Here is a 23031-nt window from a genome sequence, read left to right as displayed (position 1 = left end):
CACAACCACAACCTTTCTTGAACCCTAACCATATTTTATTGGACATGCACAGATATTGTAGAAACATGAATTTAATAAAAGTTTAAATTGAACTGAAAAACACATTTTAAGAACATTATCCCTGAATGTAATCCAGGGATTTTACGGTCGGTCGATAGCAATGTTCGGTCTGGCAATTGGGTGAGGGACCATATTAGTCATTTTGTATATTTAAACTAATTCATTCTGAGTCACATATTTATTCAGTGCTGATGGTTTTCTAAACCAGATGCAATGCTAATTGATTAAAAAAGGCTGCACTGCATTTTCATACAAAATATGAAATGTCACTGACAATACTGTACAATCACACATTTTTGAAGTTGATATCCAGATGGATTAGTGAAATAAATGGAAGAACCACTGCTGCCTGCAAAGTTGAAAACATACTATATATTATTGAAATATTATATTTTATAAAATGGTTAGCAAGAATGTATAGTACTTGTATAGGTGAAGCAGACACTTTCACATAGGACACTTTTCTTACACTCTTTTCTTAAATTCAACATGCGTAATGAGGCGTGCCATTTCGATTCACTCCATTCATTCAGATGGACATCATGTTCATGTTAGCAAATGTCTGTTCGGGAGAGGTATTATTTAGTTTAGTTTTGCAGGGGCTCAGGTGGTAGAGCGGTTGCCAACCAATTGGAAGGTTGGTGGTTCGATCCCTGGCCCTGCAGTCCTATGTCAAAAGTGTCCTTGGGCAAGACACTGAACTGTGAATTGGAGTGTTAATGTGTGTGAATGTTTATCTGATGAGGAGGTGGCACCTTGTACAGCAGCCTCGGCCACTAGTGTATGAATGAGTGTGAATGGTTCCTGTATTATGTTACGCTTATGGTTCAGGAATGGTTAGGGGAAAATAAACTGTCGGATTGTGTTGTTCACACAACTTCCTAAATTGTCACTGGACGTAAATCATGAGGTGCGGAATCATTCAATATGAATGTGATTCCAAGGGTAACTGGGCTGGTATAAACTGGTTTCATGCAGCACTCATGAGGTTAGCGGACTGTTCTAAATACTTAAATTCATAATAGTCTTCCCCTTAATGATTGTGAAAATCTAACACTGGCCAGACACTGAGTACAGAGACAGCTCTCATCTGAGGGCAGTTTGGCCTTGCTAGTGTCAGAATGTATGTAATAAAAGGTGGAATAAAAATGCAGACGCTATTGAGTGCTTTGACTAATGCTTTGGAATGGGACAGGAAATATGAGTCTGACTGCATTTCAAGGGCACTATAGAGCATCAGTGAGGCACAGAGTTAGAACTGAGCCACTGAGTTGTGTCAGTGTCACAGAATGAGAACCATTCACAAGAGTGATGTGTCGCCTTCCAACCACTACCAGAAAGGGAAGAAAGACAACATTTCTTACTTCTCAATCAAACACCTGCTCTCCTTTCTCTTTTCAGTACCAGATCGTCTCTCATTGATGGAGTATAATCAGGAGGTCAAGTTGCTAATTTTCCAAGCACACCTTTTGGTGCCCATTCATTGCTGGGAGAGAAAATTACAGGGTAGCCGTTTCCTAATAGCTTCCCATTGGGCTGTAAAAAGGAGGAGCAAGATATAAAGACAAGAGAGAGAGGAAGAGGATGATTGCCCAGCTGAGTGACGCTGGCGTGCGGTGGCATGAATATGTTTGGCTGGCTCTGCTCCATCGCCGATTGTGAGGGCAGATGTTGCTGCAGGCCCTGAGGCGTGGCTGTGACGCGGTGGCAGCAGGTTTGCCGTGGCTGCTGCCCAACCAGCTGCCATTTGAAGTGTCACTCCACGCGAGGGATAGGAGTCAAACTGGGCTTGACCAGAAGGGCCGAGGGCATGCTTCACGCCATGTGTGGCGACAAAAGTCTGCAGTCACAGTCGAGGCTGCCAGTGCTTTTCAGGAGGATGTGGAGGGTGGGCGGGCTGAGGGGGAGCTGACAGAGACAAATGGCTGAGCGGAGCGTTGGTCACAGGATGCAGCTGCTGCACATCAATTGCTTCCTCATCACAATTAGAATGACTGCCGGTTTCACTGTCGAGTAGCGGGGACGGAAACTCAAGCTTCCATTTGGCTTATTGAAGGGTGTAAATCAAGTCTTCAAGTGAAAGACAGCCACAGATCTGAGACTTATTTTTGGTGAAAACTTTCAGAACTTTACTTGGGTAGAGTCGACTATAGAGATATAGATATAAGTCCACTCAACCCTATTGATAATCATTGCACTTATGTGGAATTTGCCTTTGTAAAGGTGCATACATAAACAAACAAACATATTAAACATGAATATGAAAAAAACAATAAATACAGAAAAACAAATATATACATACAAAATAACTGTTGCATGAGAAAAAAGACACTGAATGGGTTGAGTGCAAAATTGCAAATGTGACTATATAGCAATGGGCAACCTCAAAGTAAATATCAATTTGTTTTCCCACACACTGCAGATTGTTTTTGTCCTGCATCTATTTTCTTTAAATATTTCCATTTAGGAGATTTGCGTATCAGCTTTTTCTCCGCATAGACCGTATTGCTGAGATTTGGGAATGTGTATAAGGGATTCGATTTGTATTGAATGATTGTGCACCTCATGATTTACGTCAAATACCAATGTAGGACAGAGTGTGAAGTCCTGGAATGTAAATACATTTACTCAAGTACTGGATTTAAGTACAATTTTAAGGTACTTTACTTACTCATTTCTAAGTTGAAATGTGTTGTACTATTAACACCCTCTCCCCTGCCCCCTTAACACGCAATTGAATGCGGGACAAAGCAGAAGCTTTGGCTGTCTGAGAGATATCAGCCAACTCGTCGGTAATAAAAATTGGCTACCTAAACCATAGGGAGTTTATTTTCAAAACAACATTAAAAAATAAATAAATGAAATAACAGCAGTGTGTACAATCTGCAATGTAACACTGACTGAGATACAGCTGGGACCACCCCATATTTGTATCGCCACTTAGAAAGGTAAGTTCAAGTTTAAGTGACGCTAGCAAAGCTAGCTAGCTAACATTATCAATATGCCTCTCCAACAAAACTCTTCCGAAATCTCTTCACCACTGTTAAACTGTAAAACAAGCTGTGTGTGAGATTACTACTATATCACATTACCTCACTCATTACAATATTGCACTATTATGCTACTTGCACACTGGTTACTTCATATTCAATATTACACATATTTTATTTTGTATGTAAATTTTATTCTACACTTGTATATACATGTACATTTTTTTCATCCTTCTAAGTGTATATATATATTTATTTATTTATTTTCAGTAGAGGTTCTTTGCTATCTTATTTTAGCTATCTTATCTTATTTATTATTTCTATTATATTTCTTGTATTTGCTGTATGTGTGTGAGTGAGTATGTGTGTATATCCTTGTAACTTACTGATTGTAGAAAAGTAATTTCCCAATTTGGGATTAACAAAGTCCATCTATCTATCTATCTATCTATCTATCTATCTATATCTATCTATCTATCTATCTATCTAATATTATCTCTATATATACAGTATGTTTCAGCTGTTTGTCAGTGTTTGTGGTCTGGTCTTGGTCTTGGTCTTGACCTGGTCTCAACCACTCAAAGTCTTGGTCTTGTCTCGGTCTCGATACACTCTGGTCATGGTGATGACTTGGTCTCGGTTTAGGTGGTCTTGACTACAACACTGCCTGTTTGCTCTTCTAATTGTTGGTATTTCTTGCCCTGTTGGACTTGTTTGTTAGGGATTTCACAGTGTTTCAAGGTCTCAGCACTTGTTACGTGTTACTTCTTACTTTCTGCAATGATGGACACTGACACAAGTAAAACTCAGGTTGTAGTTAACCAGAATTATGCTTTGAAGATGATAGAATGCTTGAAAAAAAATAAACCAAATTAAAGCTTCACTAAAAGATAGACTTATTTGAGATACTATTGAGGCATTAGTGCATTGTTTCAAAGGTGGACAGTATAGAAGTGACAGGAAGTGAGGGAAGAGAGTGAAAGGCATGCAACAAAGGTCATCAGCTTGAAGGATGTAGTCACAGTATGGTATACATCTTAGGCCACTGTGAAGCCTCAGACAGCTAGAGTTCTTTGTACAAATCTAGCATCAAAATGAATCTGATCATGCACAAACAAGGCTGGCTGTGCATTCCCTCTGTTGTCCGTAATGAAAATCTGTTTCAGGGAAGGATCCTTTTTCCAGCCACACGAAGAACAAATCTGAGAATTTGAAAGGGAAATAAAAACTCTATAGTTAAGATCTGGACTAAACAACATCACATCTTTTGCTTCTCTTGTTCCTCCTGTTTCTTTTGCTATAAATCATCAAAGACCTTGCTGGTAAACAGTGTGTTAGTTCATGGAACGGATGGTTCTCACCACCAGCTGGGGCAGTAAAAAAGACTGTTTGTCATTGGCTATGGCTGATTTAAAAAACAGAAAACATATATGATATTTAGTCAGAGATGTGTGTGGTTTTTCTCTCTCGCACACCAAAGCATTTGCAGCCTTTTCTGAGCCTTTTTATATATATATATATATATATATATTTTTTTTTTTTTTAAGGCAGACCACCACTTTCCTTGATTGAGGCAGTGCTTTATTTTATCAGAAGGAGATTATCAGTTAAAGGAGACATCTTTTATCTTTGGGCTCGGGGGAACAGAACTTAGAAACAAAGAATGCTGCATAGAGGATCTTTAGTGTTTGACCTAGTATCCTTAATCACATTTTTCGCCAGATCGTGATGTCTCTGAGGACGCAGCAAAGTCACCCGTTTGAAGTGCGTTTTACAACATGACTTAATTGATTAGGGCAGCCTTTTCTTGGCAGAGGGAATTTAATTGGAAGACAGAGACATGATTACGTGAAGTGCTGATTAAATGAGAGGACCAAAACCATGTAGCCTGTCTCTGTTTTACTTCCCAACATCCGATCATAATCAGGGGCTCTGGTGATAAAGGCAATTACATTACTTCAACAAGCAGAGAACAACAATTTAACAAATGGAGGAATAGAATATTAGACCTGTTTGTCTCTCTACGTGACTGCATTAGGACAGAATCAGTGCCTTCAGGGTCCATCCGTTGCCAAAAGCATTGTTGAAAAAAAAGAAGTACAGAATGCTTGACTGTGTGTCCTTAGTTTATTTTGAGTGTTTTCAGACACATTTCTGTTTTCATTCCTAATGACAGCGGTTCATTTGCACTGACCAATCCCTTTCCAGCTCAGAGCTCCTCTTTTGTCTCTGAAAGAACTGGAAAGTTTAGGTTTACATTCAGTTCTGACCAAAATGGATTACTGAGAATATTGTCCCACCAGTGTAAAGGCTGTCAGTCCTCTCAGAATAGAGATACAAATTAGACAAAATTACCTGAATGTTGTTTGGTAAGGTTTTACAACATTGCATGCGTGAAGGCATTATAATATCACCAGACCAAAATCCTGCCTGCATCAAGCTGAGCAGAATGCACATCTTTTGCTGTCTTCTAATGACCTCTGGTGGTGATATTACAGTTAGACTTGAGTTGGCTTCTACTTCCTGCCAAGAGCAACTGACATGGGGGGGGGGGGGAGGGGGGCAAGAAACATCGAAGGGGACACAAATAATACAGCCAAAATTGTACTTGTGAAACTCCAGTAAGTAGGCTGGCAATCCTATTTTATTCACTGTAAATATTCTTTTTTCTAATAGGCTACAGGTGATGCTGAACTGAGACTGAGCCCCCTAGCAAGCAAGCTAACTATCCGGCCAGGTGGCTATTAAATCACTAAAATTTAATGTTTCATTCACACACTCGTCACAGTGTAGAAATGCACAGCACATTCGCCAGATGAGTGACAACTTTGTTTGGCTCATTTTCTGTAACCAGTGTGTAGCATAAAAGCACAGTGGATGGAATTAGCAAGCTAGCTAACTAAATATCCAACAAGCTTTTAAACAAGCTACCAAATAAGCTAGGCAACATTATAATTCAATCAGGAGAGACTTTGTTGCAGATATGCAAAGATTTATTGTACGAATGCATGATATGACATGTACAGTCTTTGGAGATTAGACTCCATCATTATGAAATGTTATATATTTAGGGGGTTAGAAAGCCAGAAGCTGATCCCCCAATGGAGTCTAGACAGTCATGGTGGTGTGAGGAACCTGAATACCGAACCGAGGAGCCGATGGTAGTCTTGTTGGAGGAGGAACCAGGAGCCATGCAAGATGAAGAGCTGAGGAGCAAGGGGTGGAGGAGGGTTGTGCTCCTAGCCTGAAGTGACAACTGAGCAGCAGAGAGAGATAGGTTTAAAAAGGGGATGTCATGCTGTGATTGGCTCGTGAATATCAAAGCTGCTTCTGATTGGTTAGATACAAGTGAGCGCCTCTAACAGCTGTTCAGTTTTAGAGACAGAGAGAAATGTGATTAAGTTTATAAGTCTTCCTGCAAGAATTTACGCTGAGCTCCATATGTTACATCGGTTATCATCAATTGTTTTTGTCATGACTAATATAATGACTCCGCATCATGAAATGAATCACTTCATCCGATGTTTAAAGTGAATGAAATTGCCAGCCTACTTACTGGAGTTCCATAACTACTGAAGTGATTCCAACTCTGTTCTCTCCCACCGGACTTGTATGTGTCACTGACGTAATGAGGGAGTGGGGGGTTAAAATGTTTCTAAACTTCACCACCCCAGCCAACCTCCCTACATGGAATTTTGGCCTTTAATACTACTTGCTACTTTTGTCTCCCTAAATATTACGTCATCTTCAAGCACCGCGTAGCTGCTGCTCTGCCCGGTGGGTTCTACACACACGCTGAAGGGGGCTTTTTGCTTCGTATCTGGCGCTGACAGACACTGCCCAAGAGACTGTATTTCACGAGTTTGAATTGAGAACAGGTTGGTGTTTTACATGTGCCAGAGCTGTCTCTTTAGTAGTTGATAAACAATATACTGAACTGGTTGAACAGGTTTTTGGTTTGGCCAACAAGCATTCTCTTCTGCTCTGGTTAGAGGCCTTTTTGGGGATAGCAATACTCTCTAATAACACAAAACAATGCTTGGTGTATTAGTGGGGGTACTAGTTTTAGTTTCTAGGGTGTTTTTTTTTTAACTGAATGTGTGCTGTATGGTCTCTATGGTATTGTTTTCATGTGGCAAAAGATTCTTGCAAAGAAAATGTTTCCTATACTTCTGCAACACCCACCATGCACTTGAAGCAGAGCAGTATTTGTGATCAGAGCAAAGGAGAAATTAACAGTTTAGTTGTCAAGTGGTTAAACATTTACAGTGTAGGTTTCAGTTTGTCCATGAACAAACATTGCAACAGTGAATCATTTTCCTGTTCCTTTGTTGTCCCAGGCTAAATATTCTCTGTATGAATTGAAATGTTTGAGATTTTATTTTTTACATGTACAGTAGGTGGACATTCATGTATGCGCATGCATGTGTAGAGTACCCTCCCATTCCAAAAAAATGCATGTGCATGTGTACAGTACCCTCCCATTCCAAAAAAAATGGCCCTGCCAAAAAGCCACGGTGTAATTCAAACACATGTTTTTTGAATTACATAACTTACACCTAGTATTAGGTTGACTGGCGCTAGTTATGCTTTCATTTCTCTGTCTTTCTTTCCCTGGTGGCCCATTTAGATTCTAAATCTGCGATGGATACCTGTGCCTGATGGATGACGATTATTTAATCAGAGAGGAACTTAACCTGCCTGATAATGAGCTGGGAAAAGAAATGGAGAAGAGGTTCAATAATGGAAAAGAGTTCATGGTGAGTTGCTGTGGCCTGAGGGTGAAAATAAAATGTTCTTACTAGTAGTGGATGACCTAAAACAACTGTACGGTTCATTTTTTCATATTTTGCATTTCCATGTAGTCACAGTGGTAGCGCTTACCAAATATTTTCCATCATTGACTGATGTTTTTAACAATGGCGGAAAAATCTGAATGCCCTCTGTCATTTTGAACATGAAGGCCGTCTACCGTGACTAAGGTGACTGGACTGGGTTATTCACACACCGTCAAGTTAAACTGAAAGTGTCTGCTCCGTACAGCAGCAGAGCCGCAGAGAAGCAGGAGTCAGGAGAGTTTACCGACTAGAACAGTGGTCTTCAATGTTTTATTTAAGCCAAGGACCACTCAACTGAAAGACAGACAGAGCAGGGACCCCCTAATACGTATATTTTTTTACGCATAACTTGCATAATAAACTGGGCCTACAATAATGTGTAGGGTGGCCTAAAGCCTTTATACATACCATTTTTGCATAGAATACTAAGCTATTAAAATAGCCTACTAATTGTTGGCATGCTTTTATAAATAATGTTTAAATGTTAAAGGGGTGATAGAATGATTATATAGGGTATTTCACACTGTTCCTTATGGTCTCCTAATGGGGTATGTAACATTAGTTGGGCTGAAAATGGCCCGGTTGATGTTTTATTGGCCCTTATGCATCCCTGTGTTTTGGCCCTATTTGTAACAAGAGCTTTTCTTCCATATATGGTATGGTCATGAATATTTAGATGAGCTGCGCGCTGCTTGGTTGAGCCTTAGCCCCGTACACACACATATAGACGCGCGCTGATTGGTTGAGCGACTCGCCATACACACGCATTAGAGGTCGTGTGCTGATTGGTTGAGCGAATCCCCAATACACAGACATTAGAAACGCGACAGAATCTCATATTCCAGACACTGCAATGTTTCCTTACCAAATTCACTTCTGAGACTTTTTTATGCGAGAAATCAACTATATAAAGCTCAAATATGGGCTGTTTACGAAAATGGATGGCTAATTGCAAATTTGGTAAAACTTTGTGTCGGAGTTCAGCTGCCTGTGTTGCTGGCTCGCCGCCTGGCCTGCCTTCCTCCACAGACCCCGGCTTGCTGTGAGCTCGATTGAGCTCCGGCACGGCTGCTGCAGCCCACAGCACCTCATACCCGCGCAAAGTCACCGCGCACGCTGCCGCCCTGACAAAGCTCCTGGGCCTGCATCTCCTCTCTTCCTGCTAGCTAAATGGCCCGTGTGAGAGCGCGGTCAGCAGCTTTGTTACACCAGCAATCTCTTACCACATGTTACACATATGTCACGCCACTTAGCTATACAACATATAACTATATGTTTTATAAAGCTAACAACGGTATCCGATTTCAAGTTAATGAATATTTGTGAGCTGTAAGGGTTTTGTTAGCTGCGACTGTCCCTGCAATCCTATGTGTACAGATTGCGGCTAGTTAGCTTCATTTTTGGTCGTAATTCGAGTATATTTACAGTTTGAATTTCGTCACGCCACTTATACAACATCTAACTATATGTTTTATAAAGCTAACAACGGTGTCCGATTTCAAGTTAATGAATGTTTGTGAGCTGTACGGGTTTCGCGTGGCGACTGTCCCTGCAATCCTATGTGTACAGATTGCGGCTAGTTAGCTTCATTTTTGGTCGTAATTTGAGTATATTTACAGTTTGAATTTCGTCACACCACTTACACAACATCTAACTATATGTTTTATAAAGCTAACAACGGTGTCCGATTTCAAGTTAATGAATATTTGTGAGCTGTAAGGGTTTCGTTAGCTGCGACTGTCCCTGCAATCCTATGTGTACAGATTGTGGCTAGTTAGCTTCATTTTTGGTCGTAATTCGAGTATATTTACAGTTTGAATTTCGTCACGCCACTTATACAACATCTAACTAAATGTTTTATAAAGCTAACAACGGTGTCCGATTTCAAGTTAATGAATATTTGTGAATTCCAGAGGAATTCTATTAGGAGGTTAGCTAGCTCTCATTGATAGAGCTCCATCCAGCTGCAGGCTCTATCAATGAGACTCATGGACAAGCGGCGTTTATTTTCCCAATCGTTTGTTTAAATAACTCAACACATTATAATTACACACATTATAAGATTAACTAGAATCTGTGGTAAGAGAATGCTGGCGTAACAAGCTCGCTGACCGCGCTTTCACTCACATACACCGGGCAATTAGCTAGCTAGCAGGAAGAGGGGAGTTGCAGGTCCTGGAGCTCTGTCAGAGCAGCGGCGTTTGGTAGTAGTCCACCAGCCCAAACGGTGACTTTGCGCGGGTATGAGGTGCTGTGGGCTGCAGCAGCCGTGCCGGAGCTCAATCGGGCTCACAGCAAGCCGGGGTCTGTGGAGGAAGGCAGGCCAGGCGGCGAAGCAGCAACACAGGCAGCACCAGCCTCTGAAGTCCGACACACAGTCGAACAAAATTTGCAATTAGACATCAATTTTCGTAAAACGGCCCATATTTGACCTCTAAGTAGTTGATTTCTTGCATAAAAAAGTCTCAGAAGTGAATTTAATGGTAAAATAGCATATGAACAATGTATATATTTTCTGAGATCTGCACGACCTAGATTCAGAAGACTAACTGATCTCAGGTCAGTTGTGTAGCCTATGTAAATGTTGGGGCGTGACCGTTCTCTTAATACACCTATGGGCTGACAAAGGTTCCGGTTTTTGGGAGGTTGACGTCAACTTCCAGCTTTGTTGGGATTCGCCCATTTTGAGCAGCAGTTTCAAAATATGAAATTTTCATAGTAAAAGGGTGTCAATGGGATTTTGAGCTTCTATGTATGTCCTATTTACCCACCGAACTGTCGTTATTCAACTATGACAGGGTAAAATCGGTTTTGCATTCTATCACCCCTTTAAAAATACATGTGGCACATTGAATCCTTCATTAATCTAAAAGATTGTCAGGTGCCATAGCTCAATAGACTATTTAAATGATTTCGACAATGTGGATGAGGTCGTTATAATTGGATGGCCGCCCGTATTTCTTTGAGCCAGAGGAGCCTATCTATGGATGAAGTATACAGATGAAGAGCAGACGAGGGAAGAGAGAGAGAAGGCGTGCAGTGTTTCTTGCGGTCAATAGGCCGTAATACATCCATGGTTTCGCGTTATCTATAAGATTGTTGTTATTTGCTCATGTCTCACAGCCTTGTTGATTAGAGGGGGGAAATCCTGTGACGTGGTGACACAGCGTTGTGTCCGAGGTATATCACTGGACACATCCAGACCACAGATATCTGGCAGCAACAGGTCCCACTCCTGACAACATATTCTTTGGGCATAGCTATAGGGGCACAGCACCCACTACCAATATCCCGAGCCTCTCAGCCCTTCAGCCGCTGCTTCACCCTCCTCCGCCCGCTGCTTCACCCTCCTCCACCCGCTGCCTCTCTCTCTCTCTCTCTCTCTCTCTCTCTTTTTGTACTCTGGCTCAATACAGGTGGTCATCGAACTATAACGACCTCATCCACATTGTCGAAATCATTTACATATTGAGTCATGGCACTGACAAACTTTTAGATAACAGGAGCCTATAATTTCTGTAGCCTAAGGAGTAGCAGTACCGAAACAACAGACATAGTGGGATACTTCTTGTTCCTGTGTGTTTCAGTGTGGTTCCTGATTCATTTGAATGAAGACAAACGTTTCAAAAATAGTTTTTGATTCAACTCTGTAATGTTAACCATCTGTTAGACCTTTAACTAACAACTAGCTAGCTCCTAGCATGATCAATCTAGACTTAACCACCACCAAAATAACACGGTTGATAATTGTTGTTGACTTACATGTCCTCTTATCTAGTGTTAAATTTGTCACCTATTTTTTATTTAGTCTTGTGCCAAATGTCCTTATTAGTTTTAGTCATATTTAGTCATTCACAACATCTTTTTTGTTAGTAAAGTTTTAGTCGACTAAAAGTCTCGTCATTTTAGTCTAGTTTTAGTCAAAAGAGAACTTAATATATCTTAGTCAAGTTTTAGTCAAAACATTTTAGTCTTTTTTTAAATAACAAATTATTTATGAGATTATTTCTGATAACCATTTCAGTCAAATAGTTATATAAAAATAAATTATATAAAGTTTTATAAATATCGAGCCTCTTCCTTATTTCACCAATAAATTCCTGTTAAACGACAAAAACAACCACTGAATGGGAAAAGGGTATTTTACAATAACACAGCATGAGGCTGGTGAGGCGAGTTTGAAGTGAACCCAACGTCTGTGTTGTTTTTCAGACAACGGCAGCTGCAGACTGTTGTACGTCCCCCTGTTGGAATCCTACATAGTGAAATACAGACAAACTTTACACCGTTCAGCTGTCAGCATTTTAACCATGTTAAATCCAGCTGCAAGGTAGGCTAACGTTAGCTGCTGCAAAGTGTAGTGTTAACTACCGTCCCGTGCAGCGATGTTTCGGTTGCCTCTAACGTCCGTTTAGGAGCATCAGAGAGAAGCGCAGGCATTTAAGTGGCACCGAAATCTGCGTTGCTATTCGGTCCGGTAGATAACGGTCTTTAAGGCACCGGTCGGTGCCGTATTAGCACCGGGTCTCGGTACCCAACCCTAGTAACAGCTGAATATTCTATCTCATGATGGAAAAGTAGAGACGATTGTGGACGAAAATGAAGAAAGATTTTATCTTAGTTTTTATTTTATGCAAAACATTTTAGTCTCGTCTTTTTTCGTAAACAATAATGCATGTTAATTTAGTCTTAGTCAGCGTTTTTGGACATTGGCGCCGTCTCGTCATCATCTCGTCTTAGTCATGGAAAAAAAGGTCGTTGACGAACATATTTCGTCTCGTCTTGTCTGACGAAATTAACACTAATCTTATCACATATATATTTTTTATTTAAGGGCCATATCTTGGTGTCTTTGACCCATCCTGCAACGGCGTATTGATAGGCATCTGTACTCTTGAAAGCCTTCAGGCTATTTTCGTTGTATGGGGATGGATTACGTACCAGGAAAAGGAAGTTGGGGCAGATGCTTCGCAATTTTTAGGAACAAAATATACAGTTGGAGGTAATAAATATGGATCACCAACCTTTTCCAAATATCAATGTCTTTCTGTCTCATTTAGATATGTTGTTGCCATGACTGTATAAACTTGCGTATCGGTAGTGTAGCTCTGTGTCGGCGGGCATGTCGGAAGGGATGTCTTTGGACGGTTTAGAACCAGACACCATAACTCAGACTAATTTCCTGTATCTGTGTCACGTGGGCTTTGCCAGTGCCAGCCTATTTAGGAGACTAGAGGGGGGTGGCACAAGTTCCCAACAGACAAGGGACCTCAGCAAAATCTTCCTGTTGTTTCATGAATGTAAAGTACACTATATAGTTACTGGTCCAGTGAAATAGGACTATATTTGGGAAGATTGCAATTATGAAACCTATATATATAAATATATATATAGGTTTTATATAACCGCAAATAATAACATACCTTTTCAGCCCGGTCTCATGGAAGTTCGTGTAAATGTGACGTTATTTGAATCTATTGATACGTGTTCATGGAGATGTTTTTGTTGTTTTTTACGTGGTGGACAACACGAAAATGTGAACTAATGTATTTCAATGGGAAGCATATTTCGTGGCCACAGCACGAAATCGTAGGGAGTAATAAAAGGGGTGGTGGATGGGTCAAACAACACAGGACTTTCACCCGGGCGAGCGGGGATCGCGTCCCGTTTGCGGCGCTTTGTTTCCCGGGGATGGCGTCCCTGTGTGTGGCGTTTTGTCCCGCGTGTTACTGTGGCGCGTCTCCCGGCGTTTAAGGCGCCCTTTCCCCGGCGTTTAAGGCGCCCTTTCCCCGTAAGTTTTTTCCTAAACCCAACCTCCGCCATCCCGTTATTGCGGGGCGTCCCCAGCGGGCCGCCTCGCGGGCCGTCTCGCGGGCGCCTCCCGGCTTATGGAGCTTCCATTTCGGCCGCCTCCCGGCGGGTCCCCAGCAGGCTGCCTCGCGGCAATACTCCGGCTTATTGAGGCCGACCTTTCGCCGCCTCCGGCGTCCTTTCCCCGAGAAAATAATGTGACATTTACACGTAAAAAATAACGTGACAGTTACACGTAAAAAACGTCTCCGTGAACACGTATTAATAGATTAAGAATAACGTGTATATTTACACGAACTGCCGTGAGACCGGGTTTTTCTTTATTGTTAAAGAATACATAAAAAAGCTATAAATCAACTAAAATATTTACCAATATTGGTCTATGAACCTATGTTAATAAGTCTATGATACCAGTCTGCCATTGTTGCCAATTATAGAAACTTGTATGTAAGTAGGACTTTATATATTGCAAAAGATTCTCTATAACTAAAGATAGCACATTACCCGCTGCACCAATGGTATGAAACCGTACACACTCCTGTCTCCTGAATGGGCTTGGCCTCGTTTTAACATGTAGTGAACCGTTGTGTTAATGGATTAAAAGTTATATTTGTATAATTAGTTTATATTTTCAGCTAAAAGCCATATTTAGTATAAAAAAAAATTGTTTTTTGCAAAATTTACTTTAGTAACTTGTGTTGCTGCATTTTGGTTTGTTTCACCAACTTGTCAACTGATTCGGACCAGAGCAAACAGTGTGGTGTGAAAAGGAACCGAAACAGCGGAAAGATTTTACAATTCATATTTTTTTGCCCTCGTTCCGGACCAAATGAACTACAGATGTGAAAGCACCCTACATGGGACACAAAGCCCGGTCTCCTGAGGGAAAGTTTGTTTAAAGGGTGTTTGTTTGACCCATCCACCACCCCAACCTGCCTCCTTATGCAGAATTTGGTGGTCTTTTACTTTGTAAGCTCACTTTCTTGTTTGCTCTCGTTTACAGGCACAGATGTTTTTTGTAACTTCCTGTAGGAGGCAAACTGAAAAGGCATACTATTTAACAGCAACATCTAGTGGATTTTGTTTTATCATATCCTACAACAAACCGAATGGTAGAGATGGCTTAATCAGGTTTAGTTCAACACATTTTTCAATAAAGTGATTCATGTGCCAAACAGTTAAACAGAACGTTAGGGTTAAATACTACAGCTTTGAAAAAACATTTCCCCATCTCATCTCTGTGTTATAAAACACACATATTACATTACAGGCAAATTGTGCTTTTTTATACTTTACAAAAACAAATAGCATCTAACGCGTCAATATCCTGTGGGCTATACATAGTTATAATTCCTATTGTAGGTAACTATGTGATGCTAAAGTGTTAGCGTGAAGCACTGAGACAAAAACTGAACTTGTATTGCTATAACCTTCTGTCAACACCCCAACATTATACAACAAGTAGATCCAACCAGGCAATCTGATTGGTCAACTAGACATTTAGAACATGCTCAAATCAGCATGACAGCACATCCAGAGCCATTTGAGCACACCTGGCGCATCACTTATGTACTTCCTGCGGCAGCTGCAGAAATTCAACCTTCCAAAGACAATGATGGTGCACTTCTACACAGCCATCATTGAGTCCATCCTCACATCCTCCATCACCATCTGGTACGCTGCTGCCACTGCCAAGGACAAGGGCAGACTGCAGCGTGTCATTCGGTCTGCAGAGAAGGTGATTGGCTGCAATCTGCTGCCGCTCCAGGACCTTTACGCCACCAGGACTCTGAACCGTGCTGGAAAGATTGTGGCTGACCCCTCCCACCCCGGACACAAACTCTTTGAGCTACTCCCCTCTGGCAGGAGGCTGAGGTCCATCAGGACCAAAACCTCACGTCACATGAACAGCTTTTTCCCCTCCGCCACTAGCCTTATTAACAAGGCCCGGAAACCACCCTGACTCTCCACCTGGCTCTTCATGCCACTGTTCTCTCTCTACTGTAATGCTCTTTGCTCTTTATTTATTTTTTTATTTCTATCTTTATTTTTAATTTAATTTAATACATAATGTGTACATATACTTATACTTATATTGTTTATACCTATACTTATATTGTTTAATATTCCATTTAGAGAATGTGTGATGTGCACCAACAACACCAAAACAAATTCCTTGTATGTGTTAAAAAACGTACTTGGCAATAAAACCCATTCTGATTCTGATTCTTAAAATATCACTCTATTTCTATGTCAACATTGGCGTTGAATTAAAAAACTGTTTCAAAACATTTGTATGCATATCATGACCACAGTGGAACACACAAATGCTCTCCAACTAGTATATGAAGTGATTCATCAAATTAAACAAGATATTTGTTACAACACTCTGAAGTTAAGTTTCACTGGAAATGTTTAGATCTGCTGTCCCTGTGACTCAGCGCTATCTAAAAATAGCATGCTACATTTGATTTTTGCGGACGTACAGAAGCTAAATCTGTCGATGGAAAAAGCAGATATCTTAGTTACAACAAGATTGAGCTATAAATATATATGCTTATATGCTTAAAGCAGTTGGGTGTTTATATGTGCGGTAGTTATTCAGTTTGGGAAATCCCACGATCTCTACACTAAGGTTAGCTTAAGTTGACTGGCTGACTAACGTTTGTTAAATATGTGGGCTTTGGCTGATTATGCATTGAGTTATGCGATCGCATAATCACATTTTTCTGGAGGGACTGAAGAATCCACAAAAATATTGGTATACATCAGTTTTGTTCTCCAAATTTGTAAAAAAAAAAAGAGAGCTTTGTTTTCAGTACCTATATCACGCTTGGAACGGTACAGTCTCATACAGTTCGTCAGACTCACTAAAATCTTAGCGTTGGGTTATTATTTAAATCTATCCATGGAAAAATGAGTTTTTTCAGCAGACATCTTAGTTACAACAAGATCGAGCTAACAAAAGAGTTTGATGTTTATATTTGCAGTAATTATTCAGTTAGGGAAATCCCAGGACTTCTACAAAGCTAATGTTAGCTTAAGTTGACTGGCTGACTAAACAGGGAGGGAAATCACCTCTGTGGCTCCTTTTATTTTGAGAGTGAATTGTAGTGACGGCCAAATGAAGCTTCGTGAGCCATCGTCTTTATTTTCTGAGCTCTCTGTTCAAATAAAAAGGTTAAAGGAATGGCAATTCAGTGTGTTTTCAACCCTCTGTGGAAGAGAGAGCCCCTCTTCCACAAAGGGTTGAAGGGGGATATTCATTCAGTGGGCTCAGAAAAAGGAATAATGGTCCATGAAGCTTCACTTGGCCATCACTAGCGAATTGCCCCACAATATGAATACTGTTTAATTAAAACTTTTATTTTGTTGGTAACTGTTGTTGTATAATCGCCAATATTACATTCAAGGGTTTGGTTTAACGTCATATTAGTGGCACTTCAGTGATGCTTACAGGCTGCATGCCATGCCAATAATGACGTTAACTAAAAACAAACCTCTATAATAATGTTGTAATATTGCTTAATTTCACATCAGGCAATGAAGACGCTTTCAAATAATATGACAACACTTTCAAATATTTCCCTTGTTTATTATCAGCAATTAGTCAAATACATATAAACAAACAGTAGGAAAAGGACAGAGTTCATCAGCGACTTTGTTTTTCACACGGTTATCAGTATGGCGCACCCACAGTCACGCCCCCAGATCTTTTTTTTTTTCTTTTTGCATAACATCTTGTGCAGTAAAAAAAGGAAACACATTATGGTACATGAACAATAAATTAAAAAAAGAAATATTTAGCACCTTATTTACAACTCATATTCCAAGAGATATAAATTAAACATTCCGTCAAATTACCAGCAACAAACTCCACAGAATATTAAACTGCCATTCTCTGGCAATGATATGATGTCTCATACTGATAAATAATGGTGTGTTCACTTTGGGTGGCTGGACTTTTAGCTTCAAAATACAAGTCAATAAATACAATGATTCCTCTGGAACTGATTTTGTATCAGTAGAAACACCATTTGACTGGATTTGAGGGCAATTCAAGTCGATAGATAGAGACAGGACATCTCATGAAGACCTGTGTAAATTCAAAATGAGTCAAGAATCACCTTTTGAGTGATTGATAACAGATTAATAACTTCAGTGTATACCTGCAGACTTAGTGAATTGTTGTAAAGAAAAAAAAACTATACTATAAATGACTCACTAACATTTGTTACCAAACCCTGATGGCTTATAAATGGTAAAACATCATCAAATGGGATCTAATAAGCATAGATAACATGTCAATATTAATAAAGTTATTACTTTTGATTCATAAACCATTCAACCATTTAGACTGGAGGCTGTGAAAGAAAGAAGTATGGAAATCAGAATTCTGGTTCGACCCCGATTCTGGGGCCTGATCCTTTGAAAAAACATGCACCTCCTCTTTAAATGAGATTCTCTAGCCTCCCCGCACTTTGAAAGGGGAAGGTTCTCCCAGAGACAAAAAAACGATGCTTCATTTGGGCACTCCCTGTAACAAATGTCTAAGTTTTCCACCCTGAAGTTCGGGTTATGCTAAAAGAGAACTAGCCAATATGACGTCTTGTTTGACCACATCTAAAATCAAAAGTGTGTATAACTGTTCCAAAACAGCCACATTCAGAGGCAACTGAAAGGCATGTGAGACATGACAGAAATAGTTGTGTCATCAATGTAAAAAGAGAGAGAGAGTGACAGAGAGTAAGTTTAAACCCTTTCTCACCTCTGCAGCTGTCCAATCACTGCGTGAAGTGGGCGTGAATATCGCTTTCTAAAAGTTACAGACACGGTCGCCAGAGCCGTTTCTTCCTATAGGCGGACTATGCGGATGCATAGGGCCCCCGCAGCCACTAGGGGGCCCCCAAGCTGCAAGTTCAGCCACTAGCAAGTAAACCTGTTATTGACGTAGAGGAGCCTCATTGTTAACTTTTTTATTATAATTTTCTGTAGGTTTAAATTGCTTGGGTCAACCTGAGATGTTTAATTTGAATTGAGTATTTTTAACGAATCTAGCCTGTTTTCTTCCTAAAGTGTAACAGATTGATGTATCTGCACAGATCATCTTAAGGATTGAATCCCCCCCATCGTAGTTTGACAAAATAGGGGCCCCCAAACAGCATCTTGCATAGAGCCTGCCAAAAGCTAGTAACGGCCCTGGAGGTCGCACACCTCCCTCCCAATCTGACGCCCGAAAGGTACAGGGAGAAGGGCACCCCCCTACTTTATCCAGCTATTGGTACTGTATGTGGATGTCAAAAGTAGTTGTGTGAAGAATGATAAAGAGAGCTGAGAGAGAAGTTCAGTCACTTTTTGGAGCACAGGGCAAAGTGCATTACCATGACTGTTGGAAATGCTGTTATCCACATTTTTTGTGTCTAAACTACAAAGACACAAAAGAGTTCTTGGAAATAGGTGGAGACAGTGAGATGCAGCCAGGAGGAGACTATGGTTGAGAGACCAGGTTTTTCACTTTTGCCTTCAAACGGTCGTATGAACTAGTTCATTTAAAGCATTCTGATACCTTTTGCAATGAAGGAATTTTGATTCTTAATTTTAATTATTTAATATCTGACTTCTGACGTTTTTCAATGCAAAGTCTGATATATTTCTTAACCATTAAACTCAGAATTCAGATTTATTTTAATTGACTTCCATGATGAATGTCTGAACTCAAATGTCACAGGCCTTTACACCTACCAACCTAAATATTTTAAGCCAAGATTCAATATAAAATGATCCTCAGGATCAGGTTTTGTTTCCACATTTCTTCTTCCCATATCACAGCTGAAGGGTTTCATAATGGAAGGGGTTTCTATTAGTGCTATGATGGCCCAAAATCATGCCTGACCTTCATGAACAACATAGTTTCTATCCAAACCTGACCCATGCCAGAACAACGGCAGCATTTTTGGGCCCGTGCTCGATTTAAAGGTCCCATGGCATGAAAATTTTACTTTGAGGTTTTTTAACATTAATATGAGTTCCCCTAGCCTGCCTATGGTCCCCCAGTGGCTAGAAATGGTGGTAGGTGTAAACCGAGCCCTGGGTATCCTGCTCTGCTTTTGAGAAAATGAAAGCTCAGATGGACCAATCAGGAATCTTCTCCTTATGAGGTCATAAGGAGCAAGGTTACCTCCCCTTTCTCTGCTTTGCCCGCCCAGAGAATTTGGCCCAACCATGAGAGAGAGAGACATCATGGATTGCAAACAAGCAAAACGGCAGTTGGTCAAGGCCACACCCCCAACCTCCACCTTGCCCCCCCCCCTCTCCTCCTCAATAGCTGCAGACACAGAAATGGCACATCCTAAGGAAAGCTCATTGTGGGACTGGCTCCAGTGGCTGTAATTCTGCACCAAGGCTGAATTTCGGGAAAGAGACTTCAGATACAGTATTAGCGAACCATTAAGGTCTATATAAAAGAGACTTCAGATACAGTATTAGGGGACCACTAAGGCCTATATAAAAGCATCCAAAAAAGAAGCATGTCATAGGACCTTTAAAACCCACAATTCCTACTGCTTTTTTATCCATGCATGTTAGTTGAGTAGATATCCAGAAGAAAGCGGTCACACACAGCCCAATCATTATTCATGACATTACACAGACAATGTGGTCTGCATTGGGAAAAAAAACGAAACCATGGGAAAAACATTGGGAAATTTACGCGAAACTAAACCGATCGAAGCCCAGGGTAATTTTGAGAAATGACAGCCCCAATTGGGAATCAATGACAGTAATGTCTGTCAATAATTAATAAAAGTAATAGATCATGGTCTTAAGCCACAGTCAGACAATCATCAGAGAATAATTGAACTCAGGCAGCGTTTGGGACATGTAGCTGTACATACTAGAAAGGTAGAGTTGAGAGCTCAGAAAAAATCCTATTTACATTAAGTCCCATTGTATCACACATAAGAGGTAATAGAAGAAACATATTAACAAACATTGGTGAGTTCTGTTTGCAAAAAAAGTCTACTTTTTTTTTACATTTCTAGCACAAGACTGTACACCATCTTGTATTGAGAGAGGCAGTTTCCTATGGCGAAGCTAGACATAAGTACATATCATGCTGCACTAATATAGTGCAAAATTATGCCTGAAAACAGAGAAAGGAGAGACAGGCAGAAGTGATAATGCTCTGGGAATCATTACGTTTACTGTATGTTCTCTGGTTTTCTTTTTCTTGCGAGACGGACCCAAGCCACATTCACACAAACGCATTTAACTGTTCTTAATGAGACAAAGACTGACAAGTGTCCTTAGTAGCCTACATGATCCCACTCAGCTGTGACAAAATTAACAAAAAGACAAATGAAGATTTGTGCTTTTAGAGCTTATCTTTGTTTTGCGCCCCCGCTCCCCCCTCCCCCCCCCACCCGAAGACCATTAATTTGGATGTTACCGGCAGTAGTAGATGGCAGAGAAGCAAAGGCAAACTTCCAGAAGAAGATAAAGAATTTATGAAGGCTCTTGTGAAACAAAGTATCAAAATGGAAATTAAAAATAGAGGACGGCAACACCAAGGCTGCTAATGGACATGGATTCTGGTTCTTGAACTTTGAGGTTTTTCTCTTTCTGGCAGAATCATCTTCCCACGGGGTCCACATGAAGGTTGAACAATGCCCAGCGGCAGCCCTGACATCAAGGGTTTCCATAGTAACCCTGTGTGTCCTGCAGTAGGACGAATGTCTGTAGGTCACTGTGGTCAGCAGGAAGACTTCTACATGTCGGCGTCTCCGTCGTAGGCCAGAGTCAGCGGCTTCAGTCTGTTGTTCATCTGCCGTCTCTGCGGCTTCTTTGGCTTTTTGCTACAGAGCAAACAAAGAACAGGGAAAGCATGTTTAGAGAATCAGAGCCCAACCGTTCAGCTTCGCCTGTTTTTATGGTCTTGCGTTGGCTCCACGCAGAGCTTTCTCCGTAGCCTACGTACAGTAATTGGCCTCAAGTATCTACGTCTGCGCTGGTGTGTGCGTCGATCTCTTTAAGGCACCCAGCCGTGGCTCGGTAGCGTTGCATTTCCCCCCCGACTCATTTCCTGGTTCTCCTTCTCCATCAACAACATGAACTCAAGGAGAGGGTTAACTTTTCCTACTCCAGATTTCCCACCGTGGTCAGAAAGAACAGGGGAGACACTTTGGTTCTCTCACTAGGACTCTAGAGTCACTACTCACTCTGAAGATAATCACCATCACGCTCTCACTCACTCTACCACACACTCCCCTACTTAGAAAGCTCTGCGTGGAGCCTCTGCAGGATCATAAATCAGGCTTTAACATTTCCCAACAAGAGCATCCTTCAGTGTGAGAGGCATCTACAGTATATGTTCCACATTCCTGACTTGTCTCTGGTCAGTTTGCCCTGTAGTTCATGGACCATACCACTGTCTTTTCATTTACTCCGAATATAACTTCCATTTCATTCAAACATTTCCAATAATTGGTTAGAATAGAATAGAATTTTTGAAATTAGTTTTTTTTTTTACCTTCCCGAAAGCCATTACAAAGTATTAATTTCCCTAAGATATGACAGTCACATTAGAACAAGTCCTCCAAACCTAATGACAAAATATGTTGTTTGTCCACAACCATGACTCATAGGATGTTTAACTTTATTTTGTAAAATATGTTTTATCCACTTGAACTCATGAAAAGGAGAATGACTGAGTGTCTACATGAAATGTGTATGGAGGTCCACAAGATGGCAGCAGAGGAAAGATATTACATTACGTCTGGCCTGCAGGTTGGGAAGCCCTAATAGTCCTGAGAACCACTTAGGGCAGCAGCTATCATTAAACACAATGAAGTTCTCTGCATTTGTGCTGTAAATTTGGGAGTTTTAATAACATGTGAACAGTTTATATCCAACAGTTAAAACTACTACGCAGGTGTGTGTTAAATATATAATAGTGTATCTAAATAAATAAATTGGCTCATTCCACTAGTTTTACACTCAATATATTCAAATTTGACTACGTTAAACTGACAAAAATAATGAATGAATGAATGAATGAATGAATAAATAACTTATTATACTTCACCAGAATTCTATTCCTGGTAGTGCAGTAACAGTTTTGACCCACACATACAGATAGTGGGAAACTTTCCCTAATTCCCTATTTTGGAAAGTCACCACCTCATAGTGTAGTAGAAATGGCAGTTGCAGTACAGTAGTAGGAGCAGCAATACCAGTAGTAACAGGGTGCGATTTTTTCCAGGGCGGATTTCCCCCTTTGTGGTCTACATATCCCTGCCTCTGCTGAATTATTTTTATCCCCGGTGGGGACAAAA

At 40.6% G+C, this 23031-nt stretch overlaps 1 protein-coding gene across 1 annotated transcript in view; it reads right to left on the bottom strand.

Moving 5' to 3' along the window:
• Window positions 1-20138: 20138 nt before the first annotated feature.
• thsd7aa (thrombospondin, type I, domain containing 7Aa) overlaps window positions 20139-23031 on the bottom strand; it is a 247220-nt gene continuing 244327 nt past the window's right edge. Inside the window, exon 29 of the mRNA XM_039820834.1 lies at window positions 20139-21552. Coding sequence (XP_039676768.1) covers window positions 21465-21552 — 88 coding nt within the window. The 3' untranslated portion in view covers window positions 20139-21464. The remainder of the gene's footprint in view (window positions 21553-23031) is intronic.

Source organism: Perca fluviatilis, chromosome 13, assembly GCF_010015445.1.
Source record: "Perca fluviatilis chromosome 13, GENO_Pfluv_1.0, whole genome shotgun sequence".
NCBI lineage: Eukaryota > Metazoa > Chordata > Actinopteri > Perciformes > Percidae > Perca > Perca fluviatilis.
This window is presented reverse-complemented; position numbering and strand designations above follow the sequence as displayed.